Here is a 15,924-nt window from a genome sequence, read left to right as displayed (position 1 = left end):
CGGGGGCTGGCTGGGTGAGCCGCGGGCGAGCGGGAGTCTCGGCGGGCAGGCGGGCACGGCCGGGGGTCGCAGGAGCCGGGGGTGCCGCTGGCCGGGCGGCCGCGGAGCCCCGTGGGACGAGGCGCGGTCGCGGTGTCCCCGCCGAGCCGGCGCTCGGCCCGCGCCGATTCCGGGAGCCCCCGGCCCGCGGCCGCGCCCCGGTAGGGCCGTGATTGGCCGGTGCCCTCCCCGTATGCAAAGCACCGGGGGAATGACATTCCTCCGCACGCCTCCGCCGCCCCGACTCGCTCCCGGCCACCTCCAGCCAGCCCGGCGGCCGCCGGCCGGGCGCGCTCGCCCCGCGGCCCCGCGCATCCCATCCCATCCCATCCCATCCCGGCAGGAATTCTCCGTGCCCACGGGAAGCTGCCGGCCGTGGAGCGGAGGCTGGAGCTGCTCTCTAAAGCCGGCCGGCAACTCCGGGGTTTGATCGCGCCCGCCGCTTTCCGCCTCTGCCGCCGTTGTGGGGTCACCCCCTCCCGCCGCCGCCTCGTTTCGCGGAAGGAAAGATTTCACCCGTTCAAAAGTAGAGATTTCGCTGAGTGGGGAGGGGTGGTTTTTTTTCTCTTTTTTTCCGCTTTTTTAATTTTTATTTTTCTGCTGTCGCCGGTGGTTTTGGGTTTCTGTGTGCGCGGCGGGCTCCATCCCGCAGGACGAGGGGGAGAAAAGCCGTGTTTGCCAAAGCAGCTTTCCACCTGCTGCGGTTCAAATATTGTTAAGCAGCCGGTTCCTGTGGCCGAATTAGAGGAAGACTGCCTGAGATACTGAGAAAAAAAAAAAAAGAGAATTGGCAACGAGCGCCGAAGTTGTTGCAGACTGTTGGTTTGACTGCTGAGGAGGACGTGAGTGGGAGAGAGAGAGCGCTGTTGCACACACAAAACCACAGAGAGAACCCACAATTTAACCAACATCCCCAACCCCGAGTTTGCAGCTGTTGGACCTCTCAGCTCCGGCGCTTGCGATCGGCTGTGACTTTTCTTTAAATTAATGAAAGGCGTTATACCAAAGATTGAGGCTTGAAGCTTGAATGCCATGCACTGAGCTTTTCTTTTCTTTTTTTTTCTTTTTTTTTTTTTTTCCTTTTTGCGCAAGAATGATTGAAAGGTCATGACACGAGCGCTCTTAGAGCAACGACAAGCAAACTACTGAAGCTCATTTTCAAGGCTGCTTTAAAAAAAAAAAAAAGAAAAGAAAAGGAAAAAGAAAGCTGGCGGAGAACATTAATGGATTCCTGTTGTGTTTAAATTCTCTACAGATTCTATTGTAAATATTTGATGAAGTCCGGTAGATGTGCGTGTGCGTGAGTGTGTGGCCGTGAATTTCTATCCAGTTGTAGCCAGCTGACCTTTGCTCAGCAAGCCGAGCTCTCGATCCGCCTCCTCCGAGGAACAGCCCCGAATTTCCCTCCAAGAGCGATTTTTGCCTCCAGAAGACGCCGGCGCCTTTTGGTTTCTCTTGGGACCGGAGAGAAATCACCTGGAAGGACCTGGGCAGCGCAGGCTCTGCGCGTGTTTCCGACCGCCTCAGTGCTTGCTCGCCTCCCTGTTTTTACTTTTTCCGGCCACTTTGGGATGAGCTTTGGCCCCGCTCCCTTTCCGCGTCCCGGCCGCGGTAAAGCCGCACGACCCTCGCGTTTATCGGATTAACGGGATCTGTTCCGCCGGGCCGGGAAGCCGAGAGTTCAGGCTATCAGCAAAAAAATAATTAACTCGGGGGACTGGCGCAGCACCAACTTCTCCTCGGAGCGGGGGCTCAGCCCGCGCCCGTTTATGTTGGTCCCCAGAGAGCGGCTCGCTGAGGAGTTGCGCTCGCGTGGCCGCTTTGTAGGAACTCAGTGGAGGTGTTGTGTGGCTCTAAAGGCTTGTTGTGATGCGTATCCCCGTAGATACCAGCACCAGCCGCCGCTTCACGCCGCCCTCCACCACGCTGAGCCCGGGGAAGATGAGCGAGCCGCTGGCGCTGCCCGGCGCCGAGCACAGCGGGGCTTTGCCGGGGAAGCTGCGCAGCGCCGACCGCAGCATGGTGGAGGTCCTGGCGGATCACCCCGGGGAGCTGGTGCGCACCGACAGCCCCAACTTCCTCTGCTCCGTGCTGCCCACGCACTGGCGCTGCAACAAGACGCTGCCCATCGCCTTCAAGGTAGGTCCCGGGCAGGGGTGGGTGGGGATGGGGGGGAAAAAGCGGGGAAAGGATGCGGGGATGGGGGCTCGGATCTGCTCCCGGCTCGCTCTGCCCTTCCCTCCTTCCATCCTTTCCCTCTTTCTTCCATCCTTTTTCCTTTCCTTTCCTTTCCTTTCCTTTCCTTTCCTTTCCTTTCCTTTCCTTTCCTTTCCTTTCCTTTCCTTTCCTTTCCTTTCCTTTCCTTTCCTTTCCTTTCCTTTCCTTTCCTTTCCTTTCCTTTCCTTTCCTTTCCTTTCCTTTCCTTTCCTTTCCCTTTTTCCTTCCCTCCCTACCCTCCTTCCTTCCATCCTTTCTCTCCCTCCTTCCCTCCATCCTTTCCGTCCTTCCCGGCCGCTCTCGCGGCAGGAGCGGGGGCAGCCAGAGAATGCCAAGGGCCGGGAAAAGCTCCCTGCAGCCGCTGCCTCCCTCTTCTCCCCACTCAGAGCTCTGGCAGTGACAGGCGGCTCTGCTCGGGGGAGGAAACAGAAATAAATAATTTGATTTCCAAAAGCCGGCCCCGCGGAGTTTGGCTGAGCTGGGGAGCAGATGCCGCAGCTGAACACGAGCGACCCAGAGCTGGAGCAGCCCCGGGATCCCCCAGAAGTCGCCCAGGGTGGTGGCAGGTCCCTCTGTCCTTCTGTCCCTCTGTCCCACTGCCACCCACGAGGGACACCCGCCCGCAGCCCCGGCCCCGCTCGGGACTTTCCCCCGCCAGGGACTCTCGGAGGGACAAAACACCACAAAACAACCGAGAGAAAAAACACCACAAATCAGCCCAGCGACAATCCCAAACCCCACATTTCCTCTTTTGCTGGCCCGGTTTAACAACAGCAAAAGTCGCGGCCTAACCCGGGCAGCCCGCTGGGAATTCTCCCCGCGTTTGCGGAGTCCCTTGTTAAACCCGGGAGAAGAAGGGAAAAAAATCCGGGAAAAGAAGGGGAGAGGGAATGGGAGAGAACATCCCGGCTCCCGCCTGTCCGAGCCGGGCGGGGGATGCTTGTGGCGCTTTCCTCCCTTCCCGTTACCCGGCTCCCAGGAAAATCCTCCTTCCTTGGAGTCAATTCCTCCTTCCTTGGAGTAAAATCCTCCTTCCTTGGAGTAAAATCCTCCTTCCTTGGAGTCAATTCCTCCTCCCTTGGAGTCAATTCCTCCTTCCTTGGAGTAAAATCCTTTTCCCTTGGAGTAAAATCCTCCTCCCTTGGAGTCAATTCCTCCTCCCCTCGCTCACGCTGTTTTTTTGACCCAGGACTGTGGCTGACTCCCTGAACTCGCTATTTTCTCTGAAAATTGGCTCCTGGGCTAGGGGTGGAAAAGGGAATTCTTCTCCTTATCCTTTTACCGAGCCGGGAGCCGCACGGACACGCAGCTCCTGGGAGCCCCGGGGGTTGATTTAGGATCGGGATTTGCCAAGCCTGAGCTTTTTTTTGCGGTCACTAAACCCCGGCTGCTTGGGCATAACTTTTTTTTTTTTTTTTGTGTGTGTGTTGAAGGCCACCAGACTGGAGCTTTTCCTGTGTTTTGGGGAGAGGAGAAACGAGGGAGAAGGGAATCAGCTCAGCTTCGGGAATTCAAGCTGAGGAGGGAAAAGTTTTATTGTGTCTGCTCTCGTTCTCTGCAGATAAGAGCAGGGCAAAGGGAGGAACCGATCACGGGGTCACTTCCTAAATTCCCACATTTAGATTAATTATTACACTCTTCCCCACGCATCGGGCTCTTAATTAGCCGGGAAGTTTTTTCCTGCTGGAAAAATCCGGGAGTGAAAAGCGCTCCGCCCCGCCGGGAAGGGAGATGAGAGAAATCCCGATTTTTCCTGGGGGATCCCAGTCCGGGTGACATCCAGGAAAGGAGAGCTGGCTCTTCCCTCTCCTGCCCGATCCCCATCCCATCCCTGGGAATGCCTCGATGATGTGGAAATTCCCCCTGGAAAAAAATTCCAGGGGGTTTCAGAGATGCCCGCAGCCGCTTTCCCTCCTCTGTCCCCAGCCTTCACCCCGCTCCAAACTCAGCTTCTCCAGGAGGTTGGAAAACTGGGATAATTCCACCTGGAAATAACCAGCAGAAAAAACAGAACAGAAAAAATAATTATCAAGCCCACCCGAAAATTAGGAGAAGGTTCATTAGGAGAGCCTGGAAGGGTGGGCAGCAGGCACCTGCTGCTCCCGTGTTCTTCATTTCCCCCCCCAAATTCTCTCTCTGTGCACGGCTGAGAAATAAATCCTGAAAGGATTTGCCACGTCTCTGTGGTTTTCTACTAAACATTAACTATTTGCAAAGGCATTTTTAAAAATATCAGGATTTTTCAGATCGTTTGGCCCAGTGGAAAAAAAAAAATACACTTCAGATCATTCCTCTGCTGACAATATTTTAGTTTGCATCAGACAAAATGTGCTGGGTTTCATCGAGTATTTGTTATTTTTATTCATTGTAGGAAGAAAAAGAGGCAGGCAGAGAGGTTTTCTCCTCACGTTTAGAAAAATCCACTAAAAAATCTGCAGGATTGGGATATTATTTCAAATCCAAGTGATCAATTTTCATTGGTTTTTCCTAAATTTAAGAACGATTCCGAGAAACTTAAAAAATAATTCACAACAACCAATGAGGTGCCATATAAATTCATTGTCCAAATGCTGCTAAGGATCCAAATCTTCATTTAAGAGGCCAATTTGGATTAATTGATGCAGGAGAAATAAATTTAGATACCCCACAGCACTGCAAGCCTGACATTCTTCTTGCTCCTCGGGAAATACAAATTTTAGAGGTAAGAAGTACAAGCAAGTCCTTGATAACTCCAGTAACAAGTCCCAGCTTATCTGTTTAGTCTTTTTTCAAATGTAAATATTTGTATTTCTGTTTCTATTGTCTGGGACTTTCAAGTCCAGTTTCTTTTCTGGGCTGGGTCAGTTTTTGACTCGTTTTTAAGATTTTTCTTCCCGTTTCTTGTCACCGAGGTTGGGATTTGAAAGCTTTAAAATATTTCTGTCAGAGACAACTGGCCCTGGACCCATGAAAAACTTTGTGAAAGCTTAAAATCCGGGCATAAATTCCCTTAAATTCAATATTTCCCTGGCAGGGGAATGCCCAGATTTTCCCTTTTCCCTGTTTTTTGTCTATGAGATGTAGATGCATCAAGGTTTTGTAGGATTTTTTAAGAACTGGCTGCAGAGTTGCTGATTTTGTGAGGATTTCCAAGCTTCAGCATTTCCAGCAGGGCCCCATTTCTGCCAAAATCAGGGGAATCTGAAAAGCCGAGCTGAGTGCAGGCCCAAAAAACCAAATTACAGCACAGAGAGCAGAACAAAAACCCAAAAATCAGGGCCGGGGAGGAACGGGGAAAGAGGAAGTTGAAATCAAGATGTAAAGAGGGAATTTTGACCCAGAGATTTTAGCTTTGCATGTGGAAGTGAAAATCAGGGTTAGGGGTGAGCAAAGGGAGAGGACAGAAGTGAAAAGCTCAGGCTCCTGTGGAAAGAAAAGCTGGGAAATACCTGAAAATGGGGAATTCTCTCATCTCTTGGGAGGTGGCTGTGGCTGAGGAATCAAAATCAGGGCTGGATCGAGTAAAGGAGCTGCTGATCTTGTTTTTAAAGAGCAAACAGATCAGAAAAGAGAAATAAAATCAGGTTGTGACAAACTTCAGCCAGTTGTAACTGCCTGGACTGAAGTCAGAAAATGTTAAGAGGAAGGAAAATCTCGAGCTGCAACTCAGAGGATGCAATGCAGGGCTGGTTCCTCTTCCAGAGGCAAAAGAGGAATTAAAAATGAGCTGGATTTTTATCTCTGGGTTTGCTTTTTTGGGGGGTTTGGGGGTGTTTTTGTGGTGGTAGTGCTGTGGAATTGGGGAAACAACAATGGGCTCTAAGGAAAATCAGACAAAATAATTCAAGCTCTGATTTTTGGCAGAAGACACAGAGAGAGATCCCAGATGTCCATGGAGTTCCAGCAGGTTGAATTTGTTTGGGGAATTCAAAGAGATACAAGAAAAATTAAATTTTTTATCATTAAACCATCGTGAACAGTTTAAAAAAAAATCAGAATCTTAAAGTTCAGAAATCTTTATATTTCTCATCAAAATCCCGTTGAATCCTGTGTTCCTAAAGGTTTGATGGATTCTGGCACCAAGGAGCAAAAATATTTTGGGGAAAGAGGAAAGTCCTTAGTTCAGGTCATGATTTCCATCCATCCACTCGAGGGTGAGGCCTGAAAATTATTTGCTTTATGCTCCTGAAGGAAAGAAAGGAATTGTGCAGTAAATTGGGATTAAACATTTGATTGAGGCCTGATTTTCCACGGCCTTGCTCTGGATTTCTGCTTGGGCAGCTCTGTTAAGAGCTCCTGATATAAATCAAACCATCGAGCGCTGCTGCTCGAACTTATTTATTGACAATTACAGAGATTATGGAAAGCTCATTTTCTGTGTTTTTCATCTCAGAGCAGTTTTTCATTTCACATCCTGCTGGGTGTTTCAGAGGTGCATCAAGGAAGGATTTCTGTGCAACCATTGGGAAAAATTGGGTTTAAAATGGGAGAAATCCACAATGAGGAGTAAAAAAAAAAAGATGCATTTAAAGAATAAAAGTTATGGTAATATAATGATATTTTAAAAACTCACTATCTTAGGAACTTTGCTTCTCCAGGAAATTTCCTGGAGTTCCCCTGGAAATTCTTTTCCAGGGGAGAAGAATTTTTTATCCCGGTTGGAAAACACTTAAGTGCATCAACAAACCAACCACCACGCTGCCATTTAGCAGCGGGCAGCTGTGGAATTTATCCTTTCAGAGCTCAAATTCTGTAATCAAATTGAAAATCTTTGATTAGAGAACAACCATAACACTTGGTGGGAAGGAGAGAATTCCCATCCCAGCAGATCTGGAATGATTCCCAACGCCCGCTTGGCCCACCCAGCTTTTCACCGCGGCTTCTTCCCCCTGCTTCAACCTTTCAAGGAAACTGAGGGTTCTGCTCTTGCTGGCGCAGGTGGTGGCCCTGGGGGACGTCCCCGACGGGACCCTGGTGACGGTGATGGCCGGGAATGATGAGAATTACTCGGCGGAGCTGCGCAACGCCACGGCCGCCATGAAGAACCAGGTGGCGCGCTTCAACGACCTGCGCTTCGTGGGCAGGAGCGGCAGAGGTACGGGGGGGGCTCCAGCTCCAGCTGCAGCTCCTGGACAGGAGCTGGGAGTTGTTATCCACCAGGGAATGCTGGAAAATCCAGCACAGTTCCTTCGGTTCCAAAGGCGCGGGATGGGTTTCTGCGTTTCCGCTCGGTTTTCCGTGTCGCGCCGATTTTTAAGCAGTGAAATCCCGTTGGGAAACAAAAGATCAAAACCCACCCAGAGAGTGACATTTTGACTCTGGAAGCCACCCTTGCTTATTTAGGCAGCACAGTGTTACCCGTGGTTAGGGTTAAGTGGCAGATTTTCAATTTAAAATGAGAATTTTCAGCTTGTGGTCGTCTCCGGGCTCCCCAGCACTCTCCACAAAAACTGATTTTTGCAACAGAGTGAGTCAGGCTAAAAATACAAATAATTCCCACTTAGATGTAAAAATTTTGCAGGTTCCTGGCCTGCTGAAGGCTCTTTCTCTGACCTTTTTTCCTTTCAAAATTCAACAGTCACGGCCCTTGATATCTCCTGCAATATGGAGAGACCAGGCAGGGCGGAGGGGTTCAAAATCTGATTTATCTCTGCCATAACCAGCAGAAATAAAAAGGCTTCTGGAGCATAAATAACAAATAAGAGTTGAAGCCGACTTAGAGTACACTATATAAAAATATTAGGAAGCTGCAAACAGCACCTGACGCGTTGCCTGTGAGTGGGCAGGTGCACAAAACTTCATCCCAAAATAATCTGCAGAATACCCTTTAAAACTTCACTCCTTAATCCTAAATCCCATGCATTCCAAGAGAAGCATTTAAAATGAACTAATAGAATGGTGAGGGGGCTTCAGGGAGGTTGGGTCAAACCCCCAAAGAGAATCCAGCAAGTTGGAGCTCAGAAAAAGCTCAGGAGAAGGAGCAGCCTTTTTCTTTTTTTTTTAAGGTCAGGGATGAAAATCCATCACATTTCCAGTGTGAGTTCAGATGGTGTTTTATTTTGTCTTTTCCTTCTGTTTAATTTGTCTTCAAAATTGGAATGGGGCGTTGTGGTATTGCAGCGTTATTCCAGGACAATTTAGTGACAGAGCAGCACCTCCTGAACTTCAGGAGGTCTCATTTTGGAGCAATTTGTGCTCTGGTCTCCCTCAGGATCAGGGATTGCTGCCCCTTCCTCACCACTTTCCCCTCCCTCTGTTCCCATGCGACACCCGAGCCATGTCCTGGTTCCACACAGGGATTCCTGATTTTCAGGAGAGTCCCAAAGCTGACCCACTTCTGGCTTCTATTCCAAACGGGAGATGTGTCAGGCTGGAGAGCGAGGAAGTTCTCCTGATTATACACAACAGCCTTTCCTCTCCTTTGAAGTGAAAAGCACCCGTGGACACCCTTCCAACACAAACAGCGCCACAACGCCGCAGAAGCGCGGCCCTGACGGAGCACTAAACACATTTTAGGAATAAAATCCCCATCCAGTTTTCCTCTGGGTCCTGCAGCGTTTTCAGCTGAGGGTACAGAGGCAGCTGCCTCTCAAATTGTGTTGTTTGGGCCGTCTTCAAATGGAAAACACCCGCAGCTGAGAACGTCGCCTTGTAATGCCAGTGAGGAATAATAATAGGGTAATGCAGAGCAAATTATATCCATTTACTGAAAACATGAGAGATGCTGTAATGTCTAAAAGTATCAGTCATTAAACGTGGTCATTTGGAATATTAAAGGTACCACCTTTTCAGTAAATGGAATTTGCATTATGATTCAGAGCTGACTGTTTAGAAGATTCAAATGAATAGCTGGCAGAGTGCTGGAGAAGCTCATAAAAACAAACCTGTAGTTCAGTTCCTGGCCATGGTAATGAGGCTGGAAATCATAACAGGCAACTGGGGGAGCCTCAAGGTCAAAATCCAGCAGCTGGGATACAACAGGCCCTGTTTCTTGGGGATAGGGAGCCCTTTCCCTGCTCCTTTTGCCGCTCACACACCAACCCTGGCTTTCCAGGTGTGCTATCCAGAGCCAGGTGCTGAGGATCCTTTAAGTGGAGGGATTTGGGAACGCTGCGTGCTCTTAGTCAGGCTCCCAGGTTCAACATCCTCACCTGCCCATCTTTGGGGCGGTGACTAATGGATGCTTTTGTTTACTCCTCCGCCAGGGGATTGTTTTCCAAAGGCGGGGATTGTTTGCCTTTGTGCGGGATTTGGGAGCTGCTGTTCTGCGGCATTTGCACAAAGCCTGCAGCAGAAGGTGGCTGCTTCAAAGGGCACTGCTGCCTTTGATACTTGGCTGCAGGAAAATGAACCCCGACTTTGTTTGCCGTGGAATATTTGAGCTGGGATCAGCTCCGTGCCACCGGTGATAATGCGGTGCCAGGGGCGTTGTGCGAGCAGGGACTGAGAGTTCACCTCGGTTCAGGCCACGGTGGAGGCTCCTTGCGTCCCTCGGGGGATTTAAAATCCTTGCTTTAAATCCCGGATGGAGAATCAGGAATGGTTTCGAGTGGTGATCATCAGAATCCCCATTAAAATCTCCTCAGCAGGCACAGCTCCTTCCTTTCCGAGGAGGAAATTCCTATTCTTGACACGCTTCATAAATAATTTCAATTTCTTCCGTGGAATGCAGCAAGACAGACTGCATCAAAGATTATTTCCCATGTTTTCCTCCTGGTTTTGGGAGGGTCACAGTGAATCCCCCTGATCTGGGGGCTGATTTCCCCTCATCAATATTTGGCACCAAATATCAGCCAAAGTTTCAGCCTCGTTCCGTGCCCAACACCCGGAGTTTGCCCCGTGCTGCTCAGCCTTGCTTAGAGCTAAAATCCCAAAACATTTGATTTTCTTCACACCCAAAATAGGAGTGAGACTGTCACAGGTCACCCAAAACCTGGAGATGTGGTAGAAAAGCAATTTGGCTTTTTCTTCCTCAACCAGAGAGATTTCCATTGGATTTGGCCGGGATCCAAGGCTCCGATTCCTCAGCCCAGTTGGAGAATGCTGCTGGGCAAACCTGCCCGTCTGGCTGGGAGTCATTTCGGGAAGAAAAATTTCCTTTTAAATCTCCAGCCAATCTCAGCCTCCCCCCTTGGCCTGATTACCTGCTTAAAACAAAATTATTCTTAATTTTTCGCCCTCCGTTCGCGAAAATTCCAAGCTTCCAACTGCTCCTGCTGCGACGTATCCCTGTTTTTTTTGTGGATAAAGAACCGGTTTAGGTCACTCTGATGAAATGGATCTGATGCAAAAAGCCTGACATTGTAGAGGTTCATTGGCTAAAATAAAAAATAAATAGTTATTTTGGAGAGGGAAAGCTCTGTGGCTTGGGGAACACGACATATTTTCCTCATGGAATCATTAATCCCGGTTCCTATCTTCTTTGGAGGATGTAAGATTCCAAAAATCCCAACAAATAAACATGTTTTCCAGATGAAAATGATTATTAATGGGTTATCCTAAGAGTAGCTAATGGAGAAGTGTCTTGGCTTGCTGCAGGAGATCTCAATCTAAACCTGAGAGTTGCAGCTCCAGGAGAGTTTTAAAAACTGCACCTTGGAAAGGATGGAAAATTAAATCCATGCGGATATTTCCCCAGGATTAGAGGAACTGGAGTAAATTTTGTGGTATTTTTCAACTTCCACAGAGCCAAAGCAGGTGTAGCTTTGTAGAACACGAGAAATTTTACCAAGCACAATTTCTGCCCTCAAGCCTCTTCCCTCTGGATATCATTCCCAGGGAAAAAAAAATTCACTCTAAGACAAAAATCTCAAAAATACTCAAACTCCAAAAATTACTGGCCAGGATTCCAAATCCAATTATTTTTATTGGTCTTCCCAAGCCAGAATTTTGCTCCTTCTGTGCAGGCTGTGTTATTTGAGCACTTGGTTGAAATGGATTTTATTTTTTTGACTGAAATGCAATCAAAATTATAAAAGTATGTGCAAAACAGAGGATGCTGCCCTTCAGCAGGGTCGTAAAACCAGCATTAAGCAGGCGTCCAGGTTCTGATCCAAGCCTTTGGAATGCTTCAGGGGACGTGGGATCAGACCCTGGAGTCACAACAAGCAGAATTTGCCAGATGGGATGAAAATAGGAGAAATCCATCAGCAATCAACAGGAAAAAAAGGGGCAATTGATAGAGTTTAAAATCAAATATTTATTTGGAGTTTGGCTTGATAAGGATGTGGCATTTGAAGGATGCTACATCCAGTGGAAGGGAATGGGAATTGGAATTTTCTTTGGATATTGGGAAGAAATTCTTCCCCGAGAGGGTGGGGAGGGGCTGGGATGGAATTCCCAGAGCAGGTGGGGCTGCCCCTGGATCCCTGGCAGTGCCCAAGGCCAGGTTGGAGCAGCCTGGGACAGTGGAAGGTGTCACTGCCCAGGGAACTGGGTGATCTTTATTATTCCTTCCAATCCCAAACCATTCCATGATTTCGTGACTCAGTGAAAGGAAGGGGCAGTGCCCTGGGCGTGTGTTAGAGGCTCTTTGTGCTTCCATGACTCTTCTCCAAGGACTCTTCTCCCTCCATTCTGTTCTGAATGGTGAATTTCCCCCTGAAAACCAGAGGCCAGGAGTGATCCATTTCTTTTGAAGCGATTTAGGGTGGCTTGGTTGCATCATTAATTTGAGCCAAGATTTCCGTGCAATCCCAGTGAGGCTGAGCAGCAAACCCAGCCCTGCAAGGGGATGGAAACCTTGGCAGGGAAGTAATGGAAGGAGGGAAGGAGAGGAAAAGCCTTTCCCAGTGCCCGAGCTGCCCTGGGCTTGCTCTGAGCAGCTTGGGTTGTGCACATCTCCAGCTGTGGAATTAACCCCATGGATGGTGCTGCTCCTCACAAGGGCTGGACTCCCAAAAACTATCCAGGCTGGCCCTTGGCAGGGATGTGATGGCAGGAGAAGGGAGAGGAAAAGCCTCTCCCAGTGCCCAGGGTTCCTTGGGCACTCTCACTCCGAGCAGCTGGATTTAGGAATCCCTGATTGTGGAATTAACCCCATGGATGATGCTCCTCTGTATGGGAGTTGGACTCTCAAAAACCATCCTGAGGGATGAGGCTGAGCAGCAAACTCAGCCCTCTAAGGGGATAAAAATTTCAGCAGGGATGTGGTGGCAGGAGAAGAGAGGAAAATCCTTTCCCAGTGTCCAGAGTGCCTTGGGCTTGCTCCGAGCAGCCGGATTCAGGAATTCCTGATTGAGGAATTAACTCCATGGATGATGCTGCTCTGTATGGGAGTTGGACTCCCAAAAACCATCCTGAGGGATGAGGCTGAGCAGCAAACTCAGCCCTCCAAAGGGCTGGAAACCTCAGTGCCAGGAGGAAAGGAGGGGAGAAGCTTTTCCCATTGCTCAGGGTTCCTTGGACACTGCTCCAAGCAGCTGGGGGTATGAATTTCCAATTGTGGAATTAACCCTATGGATGATGCTGCTCCTCACAGGGGTTGGACTCCCAAAAACCATCCTGAAGGATGAGGCTGAGCAGCAAACCCAGCCCTCTAAGGGGATAAAAAACTCAGCAGGGATATGGTGGCAGGAGAAGAGAGGAAAATCCTTTCCCAGTGTCCAGAGTGCCTTGGGCTTGCTCTGAGCAGCTGGATTCAGGAATTCCTGATTGAGGAATTTACCCCATGGATGATGCTGCTTCTCACAGGGGTTGGACTCCCAAAAAACATTTTCTGGGATGAGGCTGAGCAGCAAACTCAGCCCTCCAAAGGGCTGGAAACCTCAGTGCCAGGAGGAAAGGAGGGGAGAAGCTTTTCCCATTGCTCAGGGTTCCTTGGACACTGCCTTTCCCAGCGTCCAGAGTGCCTTGGGCTTGCTCTGAGCAGCTGGATTCAGGAATTCCTGATTGAGGAATTTACCCCATGGATGATGCTGCTTCTCACAGGGGTTGGACTCCCAAAAAACATTTTCTAGGATGAGGCTGAGCAGCAAACTCAGCCCTCCAAAGGGATGGAAACCTCAGTGCCAGAAGGAAAGGAGAGGAGAAGCTTTTCCCAGTGCCCAAGGAGCTCCCTCGCTCCGAGCAGCCAGACCTGGGAATCCACGACTGGAAATGAACCCATGGATGATGCTGCTCCTCACAGGGCTTGGACTCCCAAAAACCACCCCATGGGACGAGGCTGAGCATGCCTCCAATGGCTCTGCCAGCTCCCAAAAACCCCTCTCTGCCTCGTTACTAAAAATTTCATCGGGGCGAACAAACTCCCGCTCCGAGCGCGTCAACAGGAGAAAAACAACGGCAGAGGGCTCGGAGAACTTCCTGTCTCTGGGAGCATTCCTGCTGTAAACAGGGGCCATGCCAAGTGCTGAACCACTGCCCTCAGTCCAATAACAATAAATCTATTTTTTGGTTCTGCTCAGCTCCACTCGCACATTTTTGCAGCGGTGAGGACGAGGCAGACGCCACGCTCGGAGCGTTTTCCCAAATTTTTTTTTTTTTTTGCCCTGATAAAAGGGCTTCCCAGAATGTTGTTTAGGGAAAACAAAGTACCTCTCTAGATGAAAAGGTTACATAGTTTCGACAGATCTGTTTGCCCTGCAGCTTGTCTCTTGTTGGTTTTATGTTTGTTTTCAAATTGGTATTTTATTTTGCTGGGGGTTTTTTGGTGCCACCCTTCAGAACTCCTGGAGTTCTGGTCAAAATACACTGATTTTTGTGGCTGTGTGTGTCCCCTTATCCCAAGTCCAATTAGAGCAGATATTTTGTCACCAAAATAAAATCCTGCTGGGAGATAAATCAGGCTTAGGGCTGGCCAGAGAACTTGAGCAGGAGTGAGGATGCTGCAAATCAGTGGCTCTCAATCGCTGTCAGGAGAGTCTTTTCCAGCACAGTCATGTGCATAAACCCTCATCTGGCTGAATCAGTCTCTGTTCCCTTCCAAAAACCCTTTAGGAGCAGGAAAAAAAATAAAAATAGACTTTAAATTTTTTTTTATTATCTTAACGCTATGTATCTCCATCTTTTTTGCCCCCATCCTGCTCCCCCAATGTTTTTGCCACCATATTTTGTCCACAGAGTTTCCCCAGCCTCTCCAAATCATTATTCCATTCATCTCTGGATGATATTTCTGGGAGTCCCCTTGGAGAGCTGCAGCCTCTGGGCACAGGGTGGGAATTCTGTGCAAACCTTTAGCACCAGGGCATGTCTGGGTCTCAGGAAAGGATAAAAGGGAGGATCCTAAATTCCTAAATTCCTAAATTCCTGTTGCCTTTTCCCACTGAAGGTGTGTGGGAAGGAGGTTCTGGAGAGGGAAGGAGCTGCCTGGAGGGCTCAGTGCCATCAGAGCTCTCCAGCGGGGCGGTGCTTGGAGCTGTGTGTCCACATCAGTTCCCTGAAATTTAGGGAGGAACTGAAGGAAAAGCTCTGGCAGAGCCACAAATTTTCCACAGGCTGGACTTAGTGCACAAAGCCCTGCTCACCTCCAAGGCCACAGGGCTGGAAGTTGGCAGCTTCCAGGTTGGTAATGGCAGCGTTATCCCCCTCCCAGATATCCATCGAGTGACCCCGGGGCTCTTCCGAGCTCTGGGATCGATGGGAGCTGCATTAGTGGGATGACAGCACAGAGACTCCTTGCTCCAAGTAAAATCAGCTCTGAGGAAACAGCCCCAGGGCAGCTGCTGGGCTCAGAGAGCTCCTGGGGAATGCTCAGGTTGGGATTGATCTGCTTCAGGTGCAATTCAGGGGTGCCCTCATCACTGTCACAGCTCCTGAAAGGTGCCTGTGCTCACCTGGGGCTGGGCTCTGTCTCCAGCAGCACTGACACAACCAGAGCACACAGCCTGGAGCTGCCCCAAGGGAATACAGGTTGGAGAGCAGGGAAAAGGTTTTTCCAGCAAGGGGGAGAAAGTTCTGGCCTGGCTGCCCAGGGAGGTGGTGGAGTCCCCATCCCTGGGTGTGTTTGACAAAGCCTGGAGGTGGCACTGGGTGCCAGGGCTCAGTTGGGCTGTTGGGGCTGGGCTGGACTCCATGGGCTTGGAGGTCTCTTCCAACCCAGGGGTCTGGGAATTCTGGGAATTCTGGGAATTCTAGAAATTCTGTGACTCTGTGATTCTGTGAACTCCTCACTGCAGGAGCAGCCCTGATGGTGGTGGGAGGGTTCTTTGCCTTTCCTGCTCAGACAGGGTGTTACTGCTCTTCCAGAGAATCCACACCTTCCCTGCTCCCTGCAGCTGCAGCCTCTGCCTGCAGCCGTGCCCAGGGTTTGTTCCCAGCTCCTGCCATGGAATGGGAACGGGAAGGAAGGGACCATAATGATCACCTCATTCCAACCCCACTGTCATGGGCAGGGAGAATTTTCCCTATCCCAGGTTGTTCAGAATCACATCCAGCCTGGCCTTGGGCACTGCCAGGGATCCAGAGGCAGCCCCAGCTGCTCTGGGCATCCCCACCCTCCCAGGAAAGGGTTTCTTCCCAAGATCCCACCCAGCCCTGCCCTCTGGCACTGGGAGCCATTCCCTGGGTCCTGGCATTGCAAAAGGGAGAGGGACTGAGGCACAATCCAGGTCTCCAAGGGATTTTTCCAAGTTCACAGGACAATGCACCAGGCCATCAATGGGAGGTGCCAAAACCACAACAGCCATGGCAGAGGTTTGCCTGGTGTGAGGATTGGGCACAGGATGAGAAAAGGGCTTTGAGGGGAGAAGA

General features: G+C 49.9%; 1 protein-coding gene and 1 long non-coding RNA gene across 4 annotated transcripts in view; one reads left to right on the top strand and one right to left on the bottom strand.

Moving 5' to 3' along the window:
• The first annotated feature begins 279 nt into the window (after positions 1-279).
• RUNX1 (RUNX family transcription factor 1) overlaps positions 280-15,924 on the top strand; it is a 95,272-nt gene continuing 79,627 nt past the window's right edge. For all 3 annotated transcript variants that reach the window (XR_009485528.1, XM_059840154.1, XM_059840153.1), the window contains exons 1-2: positions 280-2,178; positions 7,174-7,330. Coding sequence is in view for 2 of the 3 variants with exons in the window: in XM_059840154.1 (XP_059696137.1) it covers positions 1,909-2,178; positions 7,174-7,330 (427 nt within the window). In the remaining variant the exon portion in view is untranslated. The remainder of the gene's footprint in view (positions 2,179-7,173; positions 7,331-15,924) is intronic.
• LOC132324133 (uncharacterized) lies at positions 3,774-5,960 on the bottom strand. Its single transcript, XR_009485529.1, has 2 exons — positions 5,685-5,960; positions 3,774-4,241 (listed from the first exon to the last, which is right to left on the bottom strand). It is a non-coding gene; the product is annotated as an uncharacterized LOC132324133 (long non-coding RNA).

Source organism: Haemorhous mexicanus, chromosome 2, assembly GCF_027477595.1.
Source record: "Haemorhous mexicanus isolate bHaeMex1 chromosome 2, bHaeMex1.pri, whole genome shotgun sequence".
Lineage (NCBI taxonomy): Eukaryota > Metazoa > Chordata > Aves > Passeriformes > Fringillidae > Haemorhous > Haemorhous mexicanus.
This window is presented reverse-complemented; position numbering and strand designations above follow the sequence as displayed.